The 23,976-nt window shown below is 43.1% G+C and overlaps 1 protein-coding gene across 1 annotated transcript in view; it reads right to left on the bottom strand.

Moving 5' to 3' along the window:
• The window catches only part of LOC126456919 (differentially expressed in FDCP 6 homolog), a 124,718-nt gene that overhangs the window by 44,256 nt on the left and 56,486 nt on the right, over window positions 1-23,976 (bottom strand). The window contains exons 6-7 of the mRNA XM_050092857.1: window positions 23,677-23,878; window positions 12,419-12,585 (exon numbers count right to left, since the gene is read on the bottom strand). Of these exons, the coding sequence (XP_049948814.1) occupies window positions 12,419-12,585; window positions 23,677-23,878 (369 nt within the window). The remainder of the gene's footprint in view (window positions 1-12,418; window positions 12,586-23,676; window positions 23,879-23,976) is intronic.

Genomic DNA, 23,976 nt, shown 5'->3' with positions numbered 1-23,976 from the left:
GAGCTGTAAGGCAGTGGAAAGGAATGAAGTTTATGCTGAAAAATGACATTTTGTCTCTTACGAATGTATCAACATACTGTAAAAATACTGAAGGTATGGAAAAAATTGGATGTTTGGGACAACCTTGTGCATTTCTTTTGGAGTGACTCTCCTATTTGCCTAAAAATAGCTCACAGGAAATAGTTTAAGCAATCTCAAACAAATGAAAAGTTGTTAGTACTAGAAACTTCCACCAAATAAAATACTGAGCATAAAATTAAAAAGGTTCAGATGGTTTATAAGCAGAACTAGAGATAAACAAGTTAAGCACCTCACTTTGACATGTATTGCACTTAGACATACCACCCACTGACTGGAGTTTTCGATTATGTTGGCGTACAGAATTACCTCCTGTAAAAATGGAGCTAAGAGAGGCAAAGTAGGTATTCACTGTTAGCAACAGTAAAAAAGTGGGTAAATAAGATAACCAGACATCACAGAGGTTTCTGACAAACTACTACATCTTTTCCCTTCCATATGTAACACTTCTTGGCCTGTTACAATCTCATTGAAAAATTCTCCTGCCACTTCTTCTGTAGCACGGATTTTGGGATCCTCGTCAAGCACATTTGTTGTAGACTTTTATCTAGTTTTTATGTAGTTCTCTATATTATGTATTTTACAACCCTCAACATATCTCCATTCCTTTCATGATCTCCACTGGTGTAACTGTTCCTCTCAAGGATTTAAGCTTATAGTCTTTTAGCAATTAGATTTCATTGTCCAGGCTTCACTAACATAAAACAGCAGAGGTCTTACAAAGGCATATTCTGGTGTGCTTCTGGACTAAAGACAGTCTTGTTACATTAATGATTCCCCTAGTTTTTGTATAGTTGGTGTCTTTTATAGCTAAGCCTATTTCTTCCTTACAGGATAATGAATGTGTTCACTATTTCCACAATTTCATTTTTGAAACAGCTCTTTCTTTGTACTTGCTATTTTCCAACAGAGTTTGTTTACAGAGAATTCGTGTTTTTTTTTTTTTTTTTTTTTTTTGGGCATTGTTGCCTATGCTGTATTTCTCTGCTAAAATTGTAAATCATGTACAGAACACTGCAAGTTATTCTCTGAAGATGCCAGAAGAGAGAAATAATTTGCAGAAAGTAAAGCACAGTTTTGTGTTCCCGTTGATTTGAGCAAAGCCATGTGGTGTTTGACTCCAGTTTCTGATGACTGTATTCAAACAAATAATAAACAAGAGCGGTGAAAGGCAACATCCCTATCATACTCTGGCATGATGTCTACCCAACTCTGATAATTTTTCTTTCTTCTTTACACGGATTAAATTTGTTCTGTACATGTTTTATATATTTTCAGTGAAGATAATTGTAATCTTAATTCCTTTTTCCATTTACTTACTTTGTAGTGGTAGAGTTGCCAATAACAAAATTCAATTTCAGTTGAGCTATGTATTACAAATCCAAAATATTTTAAACACAAATAATTTTCATACAGATTTTGCTATACAGATTATGTCTCCTACAGACAGGTTCTGTTATTTCTCGCCAAGTACAAAGCAAGAGCTTTAGAATCCCTGGAAATTCAAATGAAAAATAAATATACTGGGTTAGGCACCCCTTTACACATTATCTGATTATCTACGTTTAAGGTTGGTCAGTCGGTCAGTTGGTTTGGAGTGAAAGTGACTAGACTGTAAGGTCATTTGCCCCTTCACCCATTATGTGGCAAACCAGCAGTAGTCGTCAAAGGAAGGAGGCGAAAGGCAAATCCTGGAAGCCTAAATGGAACCAACACAATAAAAAATTTAAAAACAGAGATAAAAGCACACAAAAAGGACAGCACAGACAAATCCTCAAAATATCAGTAAACACAATGTGTTAACACCAAGAAATGAAAGAGAATAAAAAGGTGGAAAGGGTATAGGCCAGGCTGGGCCACTCAGCAACGACCACAAGGGGACCTGTGGGGGGGGATAAATAGAAACCATATTCGCACGCAAAACTTAACACCTTTGCGAGCAAAACTTAACACTAAGTAAGTCACTTTGGCATCATCTGTGAGCACCAGAGGTATTGTGTCAGGAAGATCAAGATGCTGCCTCAAAGCAGTCAAATTAGGGCAGTCTATGAGTAAGTAAGCCTCCATCAGGAAGGCTCTGCATCAGCAGAGAGGTGGAACCTCATGTCTAAGAATGTGGCCATGGGTCAGCTAAGTGTGGTCAATGTGAAGTCTACGGAGGACACTGATACCGTGCAAGAAGCATGCAGGGAAGACTGTCACATGGTCATGGTCTCCTTAATTGTCCTCAGTTAGTTTGGGGAGATCAGGGCAGATCAATCTGAGTTCAAGATTCTGGTACTGGGACCCCAACTTCCAGAATTAGCATCATGGTGGTCATCTTGGCCAAATGGTCAGCTCATTCATTTCCCGAAATCACAACATGACCAGGAGTCGAAATGAAAATAGCTGGCCGTCCACCCCGATGGAGGTCAGAGACAAGATCATGCATAGCTGTAACCAGTGGGTAAGGAGAGCAGCACTGGTCTATAGCTGAAGGCTGCTATGGGAGTTACTACAGATCAGGATACTATTGCCAGTGCAAGAACAAACATGCTTAAGGGCTAATTTAATGGTCATCAACTCGGCAGTACAGACACACCACCAGTTTGGCAGAGGGTGGAGTTCACTACACCGAGCATGTGTGTAGCAAAATCTGTTTGGCCTTTGACTGTTGAGCCTTCAACGAATACCACTTCCGAACCCGGATACATCTCAAGGACAATGAAGAACAGGCAATGAAAAATCTCAGGGTCAACAGAATCTTTTGAACAAAGAGAGATTTTGAGAAAAATCCGAGGTCAGGGCACAAGCCACGGAGGTAGATGCGAGGTATCCCTGACCAGAGGCAACAAAGGAGGAAGTTGTAGTTCCGAACAGAGACACTGGAGGTATGCAGCAAAGGTGTATACAGTTCTGGGTCGCTGTTGTGGGAGATGCAGCTTCCTTTCAGGGATAATGACACGAGAGTTGGGATGTTCAGGAAGCTACAAATGTGTATAGTGGGATTCAGCAGATATTGATGGTGCCTAATAGGAAATACAGGGATTCCAACATCAACTGGTATGTTGTTCATAAGGCCAGTCCACAATGCTCTTTCTGCAAGTTGGACACCACAATGACGAATGGTGTCCAGTATCCGCAATGCCGAGGGTGATGCAGAACTGTACGCAAGACTCCCGTAATCGAGACGGGACAGAATCAGGGCTTCGTAGAGCAACAAAAGGGTAGAGTGATCTGCACCCCAGCCAGTGTTACTGAAGCAGTGAAGTGTACTGAGGTATCACCAACACTTTTGCTTATGGTGGCAAAGATGGGGAAGCCACGTCAGCTGGGGAACAAATACCAGTCACAAAAAGCTGTGTGTCTCAACTGCAAGAAGTAACTGATTATCTAGGAACATGTCTGGGTGTAGGTGAGCAGTACAAAAGTGACCACGACACAAGTCCTGGCGGCTGAAAAGCAAACGCCACAGGTGAGACACCATGACCCCGCCTTATGTACGGCACTCTGTACGTGACCCTCAGCAACCACCATACTAGAGGAGCAATAATAAAAGCAAATATTGACAGCACACAAGGAGAGTGATACCAAATACCCCACAGCTGCCACTGGGCCATTGATGGCCATCAGAGAGAAGGTGATGCTCAGGGCAGATACCTGCAAGACCCCGTTCTCTTGAATACGTGGGGTACTGAGTGAAGCACCCACTTGAATCCACAACATACAGTGTGACAGGAAGTTCTTGACAAACATCCGGAGTGGACCCCAGAAACGCAATTTGTACAATGTATTAAGGATGTGGTGACACCATGTCATGTCATGTCATGTCATAAGCCTTCTGGAGAACGTAAAAGACAGTTATGAGCTGCTGATGATGCGCAAAGTCCGTGGAGTGGCCTTTGTGAAAACTGCCCTGAGATGGAGCCAAAAGGCCTTGTGACTCAAGGAGTCAACACAGCCGCTTGCTCACCGTGCATTCGAGCAACTTACAGTGAACATCAGTAAGGCCGATTGGGTGAGAACTGTACATCTCGAGGGGGATCTTACGTGATTTCAGTAATGGAACTACGGTGCTTTCTCGCCACTTAGTTGGGAGCTACTCATTGTTCCAGATCTGACTAAAGAGTGCAGGATGTGATGCCGACAATTCACTGAGGGATGTTTGGGACATTTCAGCATTTATTTGTGGATGCGGTCTCGCCTTGGGAGTCTATCAGAGCAATATGCTAGGGCAATGGAGAGTTCTAATCCACTGAATGGAGCATTATATGGCTCCACGTGGCAATTAGTAAAAGATAAGCACATTCAATCCAACTGCAGTTTTACGAGACGAAAGACAATGTGGTAGTGCTCAGACAGAGATGAGCGAGCATAATGCTCAGCAAAACGTGTGGCAACAGTGTCTGGATTAGTATAAATGGCACCACTGAGGAAATACTTGGTTCACCTGCAGTGGAGTGGAAACTGTAGAGTCATCTGATCTTTGTCCATAACTGTGATGGAGAGGTATGTGACCCAACACTGAAACATACCATTTCGAGGATTCTTGCTTTCAGAAATTTGTGAGGTAGCAAACGTGGGTGCACAGTTGTTTAAAGGCACTGAGGTGCTTCAATGAGGGGAACCACTTATGGCATTGGAGAACTCGCCTGTAATCTCCAATGGCCACAGCGATCTCTGTAGTCCAGCAGGGTACCATCTTCCTACGGAGGCATCCTGAGGAAGAGGGACTGGCTCGGTTGGCTGCCAACACAATGGCTGCTGTTGTATGCTGAACAGCTACATCAATAGTGCCTTGTGGCGGGGAGCTAAGGACTCAAGCAGAGGTGAGCCCATCCCTGGCAGCATTATGCAGAACCCATTTGGGCAGGCGTCCAGGGGAGCAATGTTGAGGAAGGAACAGGAAGAGGGGGAAGTGGTCACAACCACAAACGATATCGTGTACTTCCCAGTGCGTAGCTGGTAGAAGATCGATGGCCAAATAAGTTCCATGCGTCACACTTCACTGTATGGGGGTACCAGTGTTCAAGAGGCAAAGATCGAGTTGTCCCAGTAAAGTTTCAATTTCTTTGCCACAGTCAGTGATCATTGTTCCACCACACAAAGGTTTATGGGTCTTGGAGTCACCCAAGACTAAGAAAGGTGCAGGGAGCTGAGAGAATACTCCATACAGTACATCCTGGGACATGAGATCATCAGGAGGGAGATAAACATAAGAGACAGTAAAATCCTGATGTGCCCATACCCCAACAGCTAGAGCTTCCAGTGGTGTATCAAGAGGCACAAGGAAACTGTATATGGAGTTCAGCACGTATGTACAAATTCTACCCGATACCCTCCCACAGTCAGTAAGTTCTTAACATAACCCTGGTAGCCACGAATGGTAGGGGTGCAAGTAGCTGGAAATCATGTTTCCTGGATGGCAATACAGAATGCAGGGTATGTGTTTAAAAGCTGCTATTGCTCAGCCAAGTAGTGAAAATTCTGTTACAATTCTGCTGGATGATCAGACTGTACGAATACTGTGGGGAAACGAAGCAACCAGCAGTGAAACAGGTTCTCATCCCGGGTTACTTATTGCCACTGGCTGAACATCAGGGGATCCACTGACGTAGGTTTCATGGCATGTTGGCATGTTACCTGAGGAAGTCTGGTGCCTCGGGCACCACCGTGATCTGCACCTTGAGCACAGAAGGATACAAGCAGAGGTCAGTGGTGGAGAGGCCACTGGTGTTTCCATCATCATCTTTTCGTCCTTCTGCTCGTTAGAAAAAGAAGACTGAGAAGGTTTTCGTGAACTGGTTTCAGGACAGAGGAAGACTGAGACGTTCATCGGCTAGCAGCATGTGGTTCCTTCAGCCACTGGCTGCCGTCTGGCTGTGGACCAGCAGGGACCATGGAAGAATGAGTACCAAGGACCATGGAAGGATGAGTACCAAGGGACCTCTTCCTAGCTAGAGAAGCACAAGGAGGATGATGTTCCTCCAGCTGGTGGCTGAGGACCGGTGTGCCCAACAGGTGGGGAGCCAATGTTCCCAAAGTGGGTGCAGTGGAAGCACAAGAAGGGGGAGGGGGGGGGGGGGGGAGGGGCATACATCTATCGGGTAGGGGGGTGGGGGGACAGTTATCAGGAGGTGGCTCTAAGGGCCCACAGTAAGAAGCGCAACAGATGAAGGCACCAGTGATAGAGAAGACAACAATGTTGCAGCTGTAGCATTGGATTGTATCATTTGTCTGGGACTAAGACACTCATTTTTTTCTGGCCTCTTGATATGTGAGCTTGTCCAGTGCCTTATACTCCTGGATTTTCTTCTCTCACTTAAAAAAATGGAGTGATCTGGTGAGTAGGAAGAGTGGGACTCAGCACAGTTTACACAGATTGGTGGGGGGGCACAAGGAACATTCACGTACAGCAGACGCCTGCAATTCCTGCAGACAGGGGTAGCGGTCCAGTGGGCAGACATACATCTGAATTCACACACCTGAAGCATCTCATATGATGAGGACAATAGCATTTAACATCGCAACGGCAGACCACCAACCTGACCTTCTGAGGCAATGTATCACCTTCAAAATTCAAGATGAAGGTCCCAGTAGCAACTCTGTTTTTCCCTTGGTCCCCTGCAGAGACAATGGATGAAGTGTGCACTTTGTCGCTCTAAGCTGGCCTGCAGCTCAACATCAGATTGCAAAGGAGGGCATGGTGAAAGATGACACCCTGGATATATTGAGACTCCAGTGGGGAGTGAGAGTCATGGGGATGTCACTGAACCTTTCACAAGAGAGAGTGACTGTGACTGGGCAGGAGATGATGTTTTAATGAAGAGGGAACCGCTCTTCATCTTAGAGATGGCTCCAACTTCCCCACATTTGTCTTCAGTGTTTTCTACAAAAACAATAAAGCCTTTGAGGCCAAAAAGGTGTCCCTGTCAGCCCTGGTACAGACCAGGTATTGGGGGAGGATTTTGCTCCTTGTCATTTAGTCCTGCATTCCACTCAAGGTGTGGCAAGGGAAGAGAATGCATTGGGATTGTACTTTGCTGCATTGTACAAGGCCTTTCCATTTGAAGAGACTGCTGCAGCCACGTGATCACCAGTGGGAGAAATTAAATCGATTCATGTGCGAATTATTCACCACAGTGCCACTCACTTCAAATGAGGGCTCTCCCCATGGGCACCACACAGCCACAGCAATGGCTACCTGGCCAGTAATCATGATGGGTACATACTGTGTGGCATATGTAACGAGTGTGTAGTGCTGGCACCGACAGTGTGATCACTGCGTGGTCAGGGGGCTACCATCGTGCAGATACTCGACGACCCCTGCCACCTCTCACAGTGGGATGGCTACTGTGGTGGGTTTTGGCCGTGCTATGACAACAGGAAGGAAGTGTGCCATGGTGGAAGGGCACAAAGGTTGAGCATACATCACAGTGGGCAACCTTCCCTGCATGACACACACACACACTTGTGTAAAATTTGGAAAAGATGGAAGGTCAAACCCAGGAATGTAGTGCTGCGAGCGAAACTAGAAATCGAGACCAAAATTGAATAAAGTCCAAGTAGGGTGCACTCAAAGGATCATCTGACGGAAAGTCGGAGGAGGTAAGTGATACTCGAAGTGTAGGTTTGCAGCACAGAAAGAGAAAGCACTGCTGCAAAGGGTGTGGCCCCGAGGCAGCCAAGTACATACTCACCAAAGAGTCAGGTGACCACTGGGGGCTATGTTTCAGGTCACAAAAAATTTTCCATCTATTCAGTATTAATTTTTCATGTCACTTTGAACATTGGGAAAGTGGCCTTCTCAGTAGCGGTAGGAGTAACAGTCTGGCTGATGGACTGATATGTACTCGTAAAATTGGACAACATGGCCTTGGTATATTGGTACAGTGAACAGTTGAATGCAAGCAGAAACTACAACTGTTATTTCTACAGAGGGCCTGCAGCTATAGATAGGACTTAATGAAGATGGCATCCTCTTCGAGCAAGTACCCAATTTAAACCTCTGGACAAGTGCTACTCAGAAGGATGACATCAGGAAAAACACAACTAGCTCTCTACAAGTCAGAGTGGGGACTGGTAGATCCCTTAACTGGGTAGATAGGTTAGAAAATTTAACAACTTCTGGTCAAATGAATATGGGATTATAAAAACAATATCAAACAGGGATAATGCAGGAATAGGTCTAATAAAGAACAAGATAATAGAAATGCAGGCAAGTTATGGTACTAAGAACAGTATAGTGAATGCATTATTGCAACTAAGATGGACATGAGCCAACAACCACCACAGTAGTACAAGTTTATATGCTGATGGACTGATATGGACTCGTAAAATTGGACAACATGGCCTTGGTATATTGGTACTGTGAACAGCTGAAGAATTATGATTCAAGAATGATGGAGAGACTGAAATAATATATAACGAGGAAGAAAAAATATTCAGGTAATTAAGGATGATAAAAATCTGATTGTTTTGGGGGACTGGAATTCAACAGTATGAAAAGGAAGAAAAGGGAAAATAACATTAGATGACAGATTGTAGAAAAGAAATGAAAGAAAGAAGCTGCCGGATAAATCTTTACATAGAGCATAATTTTTTCCTTGCTAACATTTCATTAAAAATAATGAAAGAAAGTTATAACCACATAAGAGATCTGATACACTGGAAGCTCTGAATTTTATCACAGAACTGTATAAAATAGGTTTTGAAACATGATTTGAAACTGAAAATCATTTCCACGGGAACGTGTTGACTTGGGCCATAATTTACTTCTTTCATATTTTGGATTAAAACTAAAGAAACTGCAGGAAAAAAGTTAAGGAGATTGGTCCTAAATAAGTTGAAGGAAGAATTTGCTGAACATTTCAGGATATTAGACATCTGTTGACAAACAGAGCAAAGGAATAGAACAACAAACAAATACAGAACTTCAAAAGGTGAAATAGTTAAGACAGCAGAAGGACAATTAAATACACAATACACAATAGAAATCCTTGGATAACACATAAGATGTTAAATTTAACCGATCAAAGGAGAAACATTAAAATGCAGCAAATGAAGCAGACAAAAGTGGATACATATGTCTCAAAAAAATCAGACTGATAGGAAGTGCAAAGTGGCTAACCTAGAAGACTAGAGGACAAATGCAAGACTGTAAAAGCATATGCGGTTAGCAGAAAGATAGATAGTACCTAATGAAAATTTTAAGAGAAAAGATAAGCAGCTGTGTGAACATCAAAATTTCAGATGACAAGACATACTGAGAAAAGAAGGGAAGGGTGGATGTATAGGAAATGACTTGGACAGCACGGATATAGAAAGAGAAGGGTAAGTCAATAAATATGAGATGGGATTTGTGATACTGCAAGCAGAATTTGACAGAGCACTGAAAGACCAAAGTTGAAACAAAGACCCTGGGCAGAACACATTAGTTATAATCAGAGATCCTGGAGGACCAACCATGTTAAAACTGTTCTACTGGAATACAACAATACATGAGACAGACAAAACATCCTTAGACTGCAAGAAGAATGTAATAATCAAAATTCCATGTGCTAAGTGGTATGATTATTACTGAACCATCAGAAGAATACATCGACTGGTAGACACCACCTTGGGAAAGGTCAGTTTGGATTCCGGAGAAATGTACGAACACAAAAGGCAATACTGACCCTTTGACTTATCTTAAAAGACAGGCTGAAAAAAGGCAACCTAAGTCTACACTATTTGCAGATTTAGAGAAAACTTTTGACAATTTTGACTTAAACACACTCTTTGACCCCCCCCCATGAACCATGGACCTTGCCGTTGGTGGGGAGGCTTGCGTGCCTCAGCGATACAGATGGCCGTACCATAGGTGCAACCACAATGGAGGGGTATCTGTTGAGAGGTCAGACAAACGTGTGGTTCCTGAAGTGGGGCGGCAGCCTCTTCAGTAGCTGCAGGGGCAACAGTCTGGATGATTGACTGATCTGGCCTTGTAACACTAACCAAAAAGGCTTTGCTGTGCTGGTACTGCGAATGGCTGAAAGCAAGGGGAAACTACAGCCGTCATTTTTCCCGAGGGCATGCAGCTTAACTGTATGGTTAAATGATGATGGCGTCCTCTTGGGTAAAATATTACGAAGGTAAAATAGTCCCCCATTTGGATCTCTGGGCGGGGACTACTCAAGAGGATGTTGTCATCAGGAGAAAGAAAACTGGCGTTCTACGGATTGGAGCGTGGAATGTCAGATCCCTTAATCGGGCAGGTAGGTTAGAAAATTTAAAAAGGGAAATGGATAGGTTAAAGTTAGATATAGAGGGAATTAGTGAAGTTCGGTGGCAGGAGACACAAGACTTTTGGTCAGGTGAATACAGGGTTATAAATACAAAATCAGATAGGGGTAATTCATGAGCAGGTTTAATAATGAATAAAAAATAGGAGTGCGGGTAAGCTACTACAAATAACATAGTGAACGCATTATTGTGGCCAAGCTAGAAAAATTCGGAGTAGGTATTAAAATCCATGGAGAAGAAATAAAAGCTTTGAGGTTCGCTGATGACATTGTAGTTCTGTCAGAGACAGCAAAGGACTTGGAGGAGCAGTTGAATGGAATGGACAGTGTCTTGAAAGGAAGATATAAGATGAACATCAACAAAAGCAAAACGAGGATAATGCAATGTAGTCGAATTAAGTCAGCTGATGCTGAGGGAATTAGACTAGGAAATGAGACACTTAAAGTAGTAAAGGAGATTTGCTATTTGGGGAGCAAAATAACTGATGATGGTCAAAGTAGAGAGGATATAAAATGTAGACTGGCAATCGCAAGGAAAGCGTTTCTGAAGAAGAGAAATTTGTTAACATCGAGTTTAGAGTTAAGTGTCAAGAAGTCGTTTCTGAAAGTGAAGCCATGTATGGAGTGAAGCCATGTATGGAAGTGAAACATGGACGATAAATAGTTTAGACAAGAAGAGAATAGATGCTTTCGAAATGTGGTGCTACAGGAGAATGCTGAATATTAGATGGGTAGATCACATAACTAATGAGGTGGTACTGAATAGAATTGGGGAGAAGAGGAGTTTGTGGAGCAACTTGACAAGAAGAAGGGACGGGTTGGTAGGACATGTTCTGGAGGCATCAAGGGATCACAAATTTAGCATAGGAGGGCAGCGTGGAGGGTAAAAATCGTAGAGGGAGACCAAGAGATGAGTACACTAAGCAGATTCAGAAGGATGTAGGTTGCAGTAAGTACTGGGAGATGAAGAAGCTTGCACGGGATAGAGTAGCATGGAGAGCTGCATCAAACCAGTATCAGGACTGAAGACCACAACAACAACAACAACAACAACTACAACAACAATAACAACACTCTTTGATATTCTGATGGTAGCACGGATGAAGTAAAGGGAGTGAAAGGTTATCTACAACCTATACAGAATGCAGACTGCAATAAATGTAGTAGGGAAGGGAATAGGAATGTTATAACCAGTCCACCATTTCACTGAATCTGTACATTGGCCAAGCAGTAAGGGAAACCAAAGAGAAATTCATATACGAAATTAAATTTCTGGAAGGAGGAATTAAAGCTTGGAGGTTTTCTGTTGACAATGCAATTGTGTCAGAGATTGTAAATGATTGGGAAGATCAGGTGAACAGAAAGGATAACGTCCTGACAGCAGGTACGAATATTTAAAATAGTAAAACAAGGGCAAAGGAATGTGGTCAAATTGAAGCATAAGATGCTGATGGAGTCATATTAGACACTGTAAGTAGGAGAGGAGTTTTGCTATTTGACAAATAAAGCAATAGACAATGGCTGAAGTACTGGGGATTAAAATGTAGCATGCCAGTAGCATCAAAAGCTTCCATCTAAAAGATATCAGGTTAACAGCGAATATAAAGTGTTAGGAAGGCTTTCCTGAGAGTTCTCCTCAGGGTGTAACCTTGTAATGAAGTAAATTGGTGGATGATCAACAGTTCAGACAAGAATAGAACAGAAGCTTTTCAAATGTGGTGCTACAGGAGAATGCTGTAGATTGAGTGGATCAGGTACCTAGTCAGGAGGTACTGAACAGAAATGGGGGAAAAATCAGTTTACAACACAACTTGGCTAAAAGAAGGGATTGGTTTGTAGAACAGATACAGTGGCATCACGGATTAGTTAATTGACAATCAGTATACGAAGATTGCAACAGTTGTGCAGAGATGATGAGCCTTGCACAGGAGAAACTAGCACCGAAAGCTGCACCTTATCAGTACTTGGAATGAAGACCACAATGAAAAGTTACGGAGGGGCAGCCACTGTCTGGACAGTTGTAAAGCAGGCTGGGTAGTGACAGGAGTCCACTGCCTAACAAGAGTTTAAAATCGCACCTCGCTTGGAGATTCCTCACAATTTCTTCATCTCGCTTCGCCTGAGTTTCTTCCTCTAGTAATTTTTCAAGTCTGCGACGAACATCTTCCAAGTCCTGAAGCCTTCTTTCCTCCTCTTTGTGGATTTCTTCAAGTTCTTTTGCTTGTGTTTCTGCAGCTAAGCGGGCCTAAAATGAAAGAATAAGGAAAATTAGAAAATAATATTGTACAGAGAGTAATTTCACAAGATCGATCACACACACACACACACACACACACACACACACACACACACAATCCTACCATGGGATGTACCTCCCATCATGCCTTTCACTGTGGTTAGCAGAGTATGGACGTGAATGTATAAAAATAAATTAAAATGGAACTACCACACAGAACACAGTTACATCTCTACAATCTTCAGAGAAGCAGTGATAACTGGCATATGGTACTTTCAGTTGTGAACGGGAGTGTAGTATTACAGTGAGCAGATGAAACAGACAGTGGGAACTGGAAGGGGAGGAAAAGTGCAGAGCAGTGAGGGCTCTTACTGTCAGGACCACTGTCTGCCATTTGCAGCTTATACAGTCTGATTCAGCCAAGATGTCCACTGGAACTGTTTAAAACATCGTAATTCTGTTTTCACCCAAATGTGCTATGGAAAGTCGACACTAAATGTGTAAAATTTGACAGTAAACAACATGCAGTCTCTTTTCCTGACTACATTTATCACAGAATTCAACTTTGCTTTTTCAAATAGAACTATAGTAATTTCTGCTGCTACTATCATAGTTCAAAAAGGGACAAATTTGACAGCATTTCCCTCTTTAAAATCCAATTAGCAGTTTTGAAGAAATTACAACATTTAGGATTTATGTGGACAGACCAACGAGATTCCTTTGATATCACAACACGTGCTGCAACAACGAGATATTTTAATTCTCTTGGTTGTCAGCCGTGTGGTGTATAATCTTCATCTTTGAATCTACCCCAGTGAAAATCAGGTGAACGTGCAGGCTATAAATGAAGAGTCACAAGTGGTAAACACATTTAACAAATATTTATTAAATATAGTAGAAAGTATTGGGAAAACAGTTAAAGAGAAAAATCACAGCAGTATGTTGAAAAAGTAGCCTACATAAAATTCAACAATACCAGAGAAGGAAAATTGCTATTCACCATATAGCGGAGATGCTGAGTCGCGATAGGCACAACAAAAAAATTCACACAATTATAGCTTTTGGCCATTAATGCCTTTGTCAGCAGTACACACACACGCACACGCACACGCACACGCACACGCACACACACACACACACACGTGCACTAACGCAACTTGCACACACGTCTGCAGTCTCGGAGAACTGAAACCACACTGCGAGCAGCAGCACCAGTGCATGATGGGAGTGGCGACTGGGTGGGGGTAAGGAGGAGGCTGGAGTGGGGACGGGGAGGGATAGTATGGTGGGAGTGGCGGACAGTGAAGTGCTGCAGTCTAGACGGAGGGCAGGAGAGAAGGTGTGGAGGGGATGACGGCTGTGTAGTGCTGGAATGGGAACAGGGAGGTTGCTGGATGGGTGAGGACAGTGACTAACAAAGGTTGAGGCCACGAGGGTTAGAGGAATGTAGGATGTATTGCAGGGAAAGTTCCCACCTGTGCAATTCAGAAAAGATGGTGTAGGTGGGAAGGATCCATATTGCACAGGCTGTGAAGCAGTCATTGAGATGACTGATATCATGTTTGGCAGTGTGTTCAGCAACAGGGTGGTCCACTTTTTTTTGGCCACAGTTCGTCAGTGGCCATTCATGGGGACAGACACCTTGTTGGTTGTCATGCCTACATAGAATGCAGCACAGTGGTTGCAGCTTAGCTTGTAAATCACATGAGTGGTTTCAAGGGTATCCCTGTCTTTGATGGGATAAGTGATGTTAGTGACAGGACTGGAGTAGGTAGTGGTAGGAGGATGTATGGGACAGGTCTTTCATCTAGATCTATTACAGGGGTAGGCGTCATGAGTTAAGGAATTGAGAGCTGAGGTTGTGTAACGATGGACAAGTATATTGTGTAGGTTCAGTGGACGGCAGAACACCACGGTAGGAGGGGTGGGAAGGATAGTGGGCAGGACATTTCCCATTTCAGGGCATGACGAGACGTAATCTAAACCCTGGCGGAGAATGTAATTCAGTTGCTCCAGTCGCTGATGGTACTGAGTTACTAGGAGAATGCTCCTCTGTGGCCGAACTGTGGGACTTAGGGAGGTGGTGGGAGACTGGAAAGATAAGACACGGGAGATTTGTTTTTGTACAAGGTTGGGGGCATAGTTGCGGTCAGTGAAGGCTCTCTGGAACAATATATGACATAGCTCCATTCAGCAGTACTAAACAGTCCTCCAAAGTAGCGCGTTCAGTCAACGATTTAACAATTGCAAATTTCAGGGAAAGCCTACAGCAGTTAGACTGGGATGACGTGTACCATGAACCTGATGTCAATTTAAAATATAATTTATTTCATGACACTTTTGTAAATGCATTTGAAAAACTGCTTCCCCAAGAAAATAGTTAACTATACTTGTAAGAAACCATGTAACAAACCATGGCTTACTAAGGGTATAAAAATATCTTGTAACCGGAAAAGGGAAATGTATTTGACAGCAAGAAAGAGTAGTGACCTAGAAACTATCAAACATTATAAAAACTACTGTGCCATATTAAGAAAAGTTATTAAAAAATCCAGAAGTATGTGCATCATGTCTGAAATCAGCAACTCTGATAATAAAATTAAAACAATTTGGAATATTATTAAAAGAGAAACAGGTCAACCAAGAGCACAGGAAGACAGTATTACCATCAAATTGAATGAAAACTTTACGAACAAAAAGTCAGAAGTTGAAAATATTTTTAATAATCATTTTCTAAATGTTGTGGATATAGTAGGATCCAGGTGTTCATTAGAAGATCCAGGTGTTCATTAGAAGATGCTACGCTGTTAATGGAAGAGGCCATACCTATGCAGTTTGATACAATTGAAATCTCACCCACTTCTCCTTCTCTGAAATTAGGAAAATAATAAACTTGCTTAAAAGCAAAAACTCACATGGAATTGATGGCATTTCCAGCGAAATACTAAAAGCTTGTTCTCAACAGATAAGCAAGATTCTCAGCCACCTGTGTAATAGCTCTCTGGAACAGGGCATTTTCCCTGATAGACTGAAATATGCTATTGTTATACCTTTACATAAAAAAGGGGATAGATCTGATGTCAACATTTACCGTCCAATCTCCCTTTTAACAGCTTTATCCAAAATTTTTGAGAAAGTTATGTATTCAAGAGTAGCTTCACATATCTGTAAAAATGAAGTACTAACAAAATGTCAGTTTGGTTTCCAGAAAGGTTTTTCCAACAGAAAATGACATATATGCTTTCACCAATCAAATTTTGAATGATTTGAATAACCGAACACCACCCATTGGGATTTTTTGTGATCTCTCAAAGACTTTTGATTGTGTAAATCATGAAATTCTGCTAGACAAGCTCAAGTATTGTGGCATGAGTGGGACAGTGCACAAATGGTTTAATTCATACCTAACTGGAAGAGTGCAGAAAGTTGAAATAAGCAGTTCTCATAATATGCTAAGACCAGCACATTCCTCAAACTGGGGAACTATCAAGAATGGGGCTCCACAAGGGTCGGTCTTGGGTCCTTTGTTGTTCTTAATATATATTAATGACTTGCCATTCTATATTCATGAAGAGGCAAAGTTAGTTCGCTTTGCTGATGATACAAGTATAGTAATCACACCTGACAAACAAGAATTAACTGATGAAATTGTCAATAATGTCTTTCAGAAAATTACTAAGTGGTTCCTTGTAAACGGACTCTCACTGAATTTTGATAAGACACAGTACATACAGTTCCATACAGTAAATGGTATGACGCCATTAATAAATATAGACCTTAATCAGAAGCATATAGCTAAGGTAGAATATTCAAAATTTTTAGGTGTGTCCATTGATGAGAGATTAAATTGGAAGAAACACATTGATGATCTGCTGAAACGTTTGAGTTCAGCTACTTATGCAATAAGGGTCATTGCAAATTTTGGTGATAAACATCTTAGTAAATTAGCTTACTACGCCTATTTTCACTCATTGCTTGCATATGGCATCATATTTTGGGGTAATTCATCACTGAGGAATAAAGTATTTATTGCACAAAAGCGTGTAATCAGAGTAATAGCTGGAGTCCACCCAAGATCATCCTGCAGACATTTATTTAAGGATCTAGGGATATTCACAGTATATATACTCTCTTATAAAATTTGTTATTAACGACCAAACCCAATTCAAAAGTAATAGCAGTGTGCATAACTACAATACTAGGAGAAAGGATGATCTTCACTATTCAAGATTAAATCTAACTTTGGCACAGAAAGGGGTGAATTATACTGCCACTGAAGTCTTTGGTCACTTACCAAATAGTATCAAAAGTCTGACAGATAACCAACAAGTATTTAAGAAGAAATTAAAAGAATTTCTGAATGACAACTCCTTCTACTCCATAGAGGAATTTTTAGATATAAATTAAGAAAAAAAAGAAAAAACCAAATAAAAAAAATTTAAAACAAAAAAATAAAAAGTTGTTATATTAACTTAATTATGTCATGTACTGGAAAATTTGACTCGTTCCACATCATTACGAAATATCGTATTCATGATCCATGGAACTAGTATTAATCTAATCTAATCTAGTGAGACCCTCAGTATATTTTGAGGAGGACTGCTCGTTACTGCAGATGCGATGACCACGGGTGGCTAGGCTGTACGGAAGGGACTACTTGGTATAGAATGGGTGGAAACTTCGAAATTATAAGGTGTCCATATCAACGGGATATTTTAAATTGGAAAAAGTACCTGTTGGAGCTCCTAAACAACTTAGTTCAGCCACATTTGCAGCTGGCCGTCCAGCTTGATAGGGGTCAGACACACAATCCTGGATATCCATAATAAGTGGGTGAGGAAAGTAACAGTGGTCTATAGCCTGAAGGCTGCTAAAGGAGTCACTACAGATCAGGATACTCTTGCCAGTGCAAGAACTAAAATGGCTACGGGCTGATCTAATGGCCATGAACTCAGCAGTAAAGACACTCCAGCCGTTTGGCGGAGGGTGGAGTTCACTGTACCGTGCACGTGTTTGTATACAAAGCCTGTATGTCCGACTGTCGAGTCATCTGTGAATACCACTTCCAAATCCAAATAGGTCTCAAGGACAGCTAATAACTGGTGGCAAAAAATCGTGGGGCCAACGGAATCTTTTGGACCAAAGGAGACGTCAAGACAAATGCGAGGTCTAGTCTAGGATCAAGCCACGAGGGGTGGGGGGTGACTGTGGAGGAAGCTGCAGTTCCGAACAGAGACACTGGAGCTGTGCAGCAACTGTAAACCCAATTCTGGGTCATTGTTGTGGAAGAAGAAAATTTCCCCTCAGGGAAAAAGGATACAGGAGTTGTAATGTTCAAGCAAGCTACGAATGTTAAACCATAATTCAGGAGGTGTTGCTGGTGCCTGATAGGTAACAGAGGGACTCGCAACGGCAACTAGTATGCTGCTCACAGGGCTAGTCCAGAAGGCTCTTGTCCAAAGTCTGACACCACAATGACGAATGGGGTCCAGTATCGGCAATGCTGAGGGTGATGCAGAACCATACACAACATTCCCATAATCAAGACGGGACAGAATCAGGGCTTTGTAGAGCTGCAAAAGGAAAGAGTGATCTCCACCCCAGCAGTGCTACTGAAGCAGTGAAGTGTACAGAGGTGTCACCAGCACTTTTGCTTACAGTGGCAAAAATGAGGCAGCCATGTCAGCCAGGGATCGAAGACCAGTCCCAAAAAGCTGTGCATCTCAACTGCAGCTAGACAAATCATCTGACTGATCATCTAGACAAAGCTCTGTGGGTGGGAAGTATAAAAGTAACCAAAGTGCAGGACACGTGTACTGGTGGTTGAAAAACAAAAGCCTTGTGTGTGAGCCCATGACCCTGCCTTTCATACGGCACCCTGTAGGTGACGCTCAGCAACAACCACACTAAACGAGCAACAATAAAAGCAAAAATTGTCAGCATACAAGGAGGGCCCCACAGCCCCCACTGGGCCATTGACGGGCATCAGAAAGAGGGGCAAACTCAGTGCTGATCCCTGCAAGACTCCATTCTCTTGAATGCGTGGGGTACTGAGTGAAGCACCCACTTGAATCCACAACATACAGTGTGACAGGAAGTTCTTGACAAACATCCGGAGTGGACCCCAGAAACGCAATTTGTACAATGTAGTAAGGATGTGGTGACACCATGTCATGTCATGTCATGTCATGTCATGTCATGAGCCTTCTGGGGGTCAAAAAAAGACAGCAGTGAGGTGCTGCCAATGTGCAAAGACCGTGGAGTAGCCTTTGTAAAAATCGCTCTGAGATGGAGCCAAAAGGCCTCACAACTCAAAGAGCCAACACAGCCCCTTCCTTACCGTGCATTCGAGCAACTTAAAAGAGAACATCGGTAAGGCTGACTGGGCGATAACTGTACATCTCAAGGGGGATCTTACTTGATTTCAGTACTGCAACTACCGTGCTTTCTTGCCACTTAGTTGGGAACTCTTCATTGTTCCAGATCTGACTAAAGAGGGCAAGGATGTGATGCTGACAATTCACTGAGGGATGTTTCAGCATTTATTTGTGGATGCGGTCTGGCCTTGGGACCATATCGGAGCAATACGCTAAGGCAGTGGAGAGTTCCAATCCACTCAATGGACCATTATATGGCTCCAAGTGGCAATTAGTAAAAGATAATCACATTCGATCCACCTGCAGTTTTACGAGAAGAAAAACAAAGTGGTAGTGCTCAGACAGAGATGAGCGAGCATAATGCTCAGCAAAATGTTTGGCAACAGTGTCTGGATAAGTATAAATGGCACCACTGAGCAGGGGAGTGGAAACTGTAGAGTCATCTGATCTTTGCCCATAACTATGATGGAGAGGTATGTGACCCAACAGTGAAACATACCGTTCCCAGGATTCTTGCTTTCATCATTTTACGATGTAGCAAATGTTGGCACAGAGTCGTTTGAAGGAAATGAGTTGCTCCAGTGAGGGGAACCACTCATGGCATTGGAGAACCCGCCCGTGATCTCTAATGGCCACAGCGATCTCTGTAGTCCAACAGGTTACCATCTTCCTACAGAGGCATCCAGAGGGAGGGAGGCTGGCTCGATTGGCTGCAAAAAGAATGGCTGCCGTTGTAAACGGAACAGCCACAGTGATACTGCCTTGCTACGGGGAGCTAAGGACTACAGCAGAGGTGAACCCATCATATCATGTATTCTCCAGTGCATAGCTGGTACAAGAGCCATGGCCAAATAAGTTGCATGTGTCACACTTCACTGTATGGGGATACCAGAGTTCAAGAGGCAAAGATCAAGTTGTCCCAGTACAGTTTCGATGTCTTTACCACAGTCAGTGATCATTGTTCTGCCAGACAAACGGTTATGGGTGTTGAAGTTGCCCAAGACTAGAAAAGGTGCACACAAGACATTCTGAGACAGGACATCACTGGGAGGGGGGACAAACATAACAGATGGTAAAATCCTGATGTGCCCATACCCGTACAGCCACAGCCTCCGAAGCTGTATCGAGAGGCACAAGATCACTGTATACAGAGTCCAGCACATATGTACAAACTCCACCAGATACCCTATCACCGTCAGTATGATTCTCAAAATAACGTCAGTAGCCACAAATGGCAGGGGTCTGAGTTGCTGGAAATCATATCTCCTGGATGGGAATACAGAATTCAGCGTTAGTGCTTAAAAGCTGCTGTAGCTCAGCCAGGTGGTAGAAAAATCCATTACAATTCCATTGGTGTGTGGCCACTGTAGTTTCCTTGGTCTTAAAGGATTTCCTTTTGTCATTGTTCTCCTCCTCCTCCTCCTCCTCCTCCTCAGAAGTCAATGATGGGAAAGTTTCCCTGAATTGGTTTCAGGGACAGAGGAAGAATCTGGTGGTTTGCAGCAGTCTGCGATTCCTTCAGCTGCCGGCTGGCATCTGGCTGTGGACCAACTGAAACCACGGAAGGGAGAGACCCAAGGGACCTCCTCCTTGCCAGAGAACCCAGATGATGAGGAGGAGGAGGCACACCCAGCTGGGGGATGGGGACCAGTGGCCTCAGAAGGTGGAGAGCCAATGCTCCTAAAATGGGTGTGGTGGAAGCACAAGAAGGGCTCCAACAGCATGGGGTGGTGGTGGTGGTGAGCAGTAAGAAACACAAGAGAGGAAAGCACCTCTGAGAAAGAAGAGGCTGACATTGCAGCTGTAGTGCAAGACTGTATCGTTTCTATGGGATTAAGACGCTCACACTTTCTTCTGGCCTCTTGATATGCAAGCTCATCCAGGGTCTTACTCTCCTGGATTTTCTTCTCATGAAAAATGGAGCACTCTGCTGAGCAGGGAGAAAAGAGCTTGCCTCCGATTACACAGATGGGATAAGCGGCACAAGGAACATTCACATGCAACAGATGTCCACAATCCCTGCAGAGAAGGGTAGCAGTGCAATGGGAAGACATATGTCCAAACTTCATACACTTGAAGCATCTAATAGGGGGAGCAACATATGGTTTCACATCACACCGGTAGACCATCAACTTGACCTCCTCAGGCATTGTATTACCTTTGTGAGGCAAGACGAAAGCTACAGTAGCAACTCTGTTTTCCCTCGGTCCCCTACGGACATCACGGATGATGAGCACAGCCCGTCGCTCTAAGTTGGCTCGTAGCTCAATGTCACAATAGAAGATTACCATGAAATATGGTGCCCTGGACCATTCTGAAACTCTTTCGGAGAGTGGCGGTCACGTGAATGTCACCCAACTTTCCACAAGACAGCAGTGCCTGTGACTGGGCAGGAGGTAATGTTTTAATCAGCAGGGAACCACTCTTCATCTTAAAGCTAGCTGGAACACCCCTGTATTTGTTTTTGATGTGTTCAACATTAAATAAATGCTTTGTGGCCAAAAAGAAGTCCCCGTCAGTCCTGGCACAGACCAGGTACTGGGGAGAGTGTTTTTCTTTTTGTCGTCTCGTCCTACATTCTCCCATGGGTGGCCGGGGAAGGGAACACATTGGGATCGTATTTTTTTGCACTGTACATGGCCTTTCCATTCCAAATGGGGGCTCTCCCTACGGGTGCCACCCAGCCTCAGCAACAGCTGCACGACAAGTAATCCATTGCTGGGAGTCTTTGTGCCCCAGTCACGATGGGCACATGCTCCGTGGCATATGGGGAGTGTGCAGCGCAGGCACCAACACTGCGATCGCTGCGTGATCAAGGGGCTACCACCGTACAGGTACTTCACTACCCCAACCCCCCCCCCTCCCCCCCACACATACACATAACACATAACAGGATGGCTATCGTGTTGCATTTTGGACATACTACAACAACAGGGAGGAAGGATGTCATGGTGGAAGTGCACAGAGGTTTGAGCATACACCTTAGTGGGTGACCTTCCCTGCTCAACACACACTTCTGTAAAATTTGGATAAGATGGCAGGTCAAAGCCAATAATGGGGACCACTTAAGTGTTAACAGAAGGTAAAGATAGCACTGGCAGTGAAATTGGAAATCTTCACCAAAATTGCAAAGTCCAAGCAGGGCCTGCACCGAATGGACCATCCAACGGGAAGAGATAGCCAAAGTGTAGGTTTGCAGTACAGAAAGAGTAAGCAGTGCTGGAAGGACTGGAGACAACACAGAGTGGTGAGTCTCCTCAGCGTTTAGTGATACAGGTGTGTAATTACTTCTATTTCTTTTACTGAATATTGGTGTGATCTGGGCAATTTACCAGGATTTAGGAATGGATCTTTTATTGAGCGAACAATTGTATATGATTACTAACAAGGGAACATCCCCATCGCACCCCCCCCCCCCTCAGATTTAGTTATAAGTTGGCACAGTGGATAGGCCTTGAAAAACTGAACACAGATCAATCGAGAAAACAGGAAGAAGTTGTGTGGAACTATGAAAAAATAAAAAATATATACAAACTGAGTAGTCCATGCGCAAGATAGGCAATATTAAGGACATTCTGAGCTCAGGGGCGCCGTGGTCCCGTGGTTAGCGTGAGCAGCTGCGGAATGAGAGGTCTTTGGTTCAAATCTTACCTCGACTGAAAATTTTACTTTTTTTATTTTCGCAAAGTTATGATGTGTCCGTCCGTTCATTGACGTCTCTGTTTACTGTAATAAGTTTAGTGTCTGTGTTTTGCGACCGCACCGCAAAACCGTGCGATTAGTTGACAAAAGGACGTGCCTCTCCAATGGGAACCGAAAACATTTGATCGCAAAGTCATAGGCCAACCGATTCCTCCACAGGAAAACACGTCTGATATATTCTATACGACACTGGTGACAGCATGTGCGTCACATGACAGGAATATGTTGTCGACCCACCTAACTAGTACACTTGGCGAATGGGTAAAAAGATTCTTCTACCTTGCCCGATTTAGGTTTTCTTGTGGATGTGATAATCACTCCCAAAAAAGTGATGAAAACATAAGAGTTTGTCACATAAACTGAAAATAAGAAGTTAAACTTTTCACTCTAGGGAAGACTTGAACCGAGGACCTCTCGTTCTGCGGCTGGTCACGCTAACCACGGGACCACAGCGCTCCTGAGCACACATTGTCCTTAATATTGCCTATCTTGCGCATGGACTACTCAGTTTGTACATTTTGCTTATTTTTTCATGGTTCCACACAACTTCTTCCTGTTTTCTCGATCGATCTGTGTTCAGTCTTTCAAGGCCTATCCACTGTGCCAACTTATAACTACATCTGAGGGGGGTGCGATGGGGAGGTTCCCTTGTAAGTACGGTGCTATTATATCAGTAGTCTCTGGAAAGAATCTAACCGGTAAACAGGTTGGGCTGGAAAACTTGCCTTTATGAAGTTAATATTCTGTTACGCTGGGATATCTACTTCTAGATACTCATGTGGGCAGCTGTTCTTGATTCAAATTCTGGAATCTTTACTGCACTTCTTTGGTGAAGGAATTCTGGAAAACCATGTTTAGTAATTCGTGTTACTTCATAGCAAAAGTTAGTTGCTTCTGCAAAATTTCTGTGTACAATTATTATTGGGTGTTACCATAATCAATAAACTAATGGACAGAGTAAACATCTGTTTTCCAACAACTAAAACGGAGAATTTGATAGTATTTAAAAAGGTACACCTACCATTTTCTCTGCTTGTAACTCTGCTCTCGTCTGTTCCATATCAATTATCTGACTTGTTCGACGTCTGTTCTCCTCACTTATTTTTAGGATCTCTGCATCTCTTAACCGCCTTCTACGATTTGCTTGTGACCTCTGGTAACCTTCACGCAATCCAGAATACGATATTGCTGTCTGCAAGGAAGATATCCATTGCAAACGGGTTCTGAAATAATTTAGTAGTTATACACTTTACTGATGTACCAACAATATTATTTATCAGTAAGAACATTTACATTTAACAGTGATTTCTACATCCATCTT

The sequence above is a fragment of the Schistocerca serialis genome, chromosome 1 (assembly GCF_023864345.2).
Source record: "Schistocerca serialis cubense isolate TAMUIC-IGC-003099 chromosome 1, iqSchSeri2.2, whole genome shotgun sequence".
Lineage (NCBI taxonomy): Eukaryota > Metazoa > Arthropoda > Insecta > Orthoptera > Acrididae > Schistocerca > Schistocerca serialis.
This window is presented reverse-complemented; position numbering and strand designations above follow the sequence as displayed.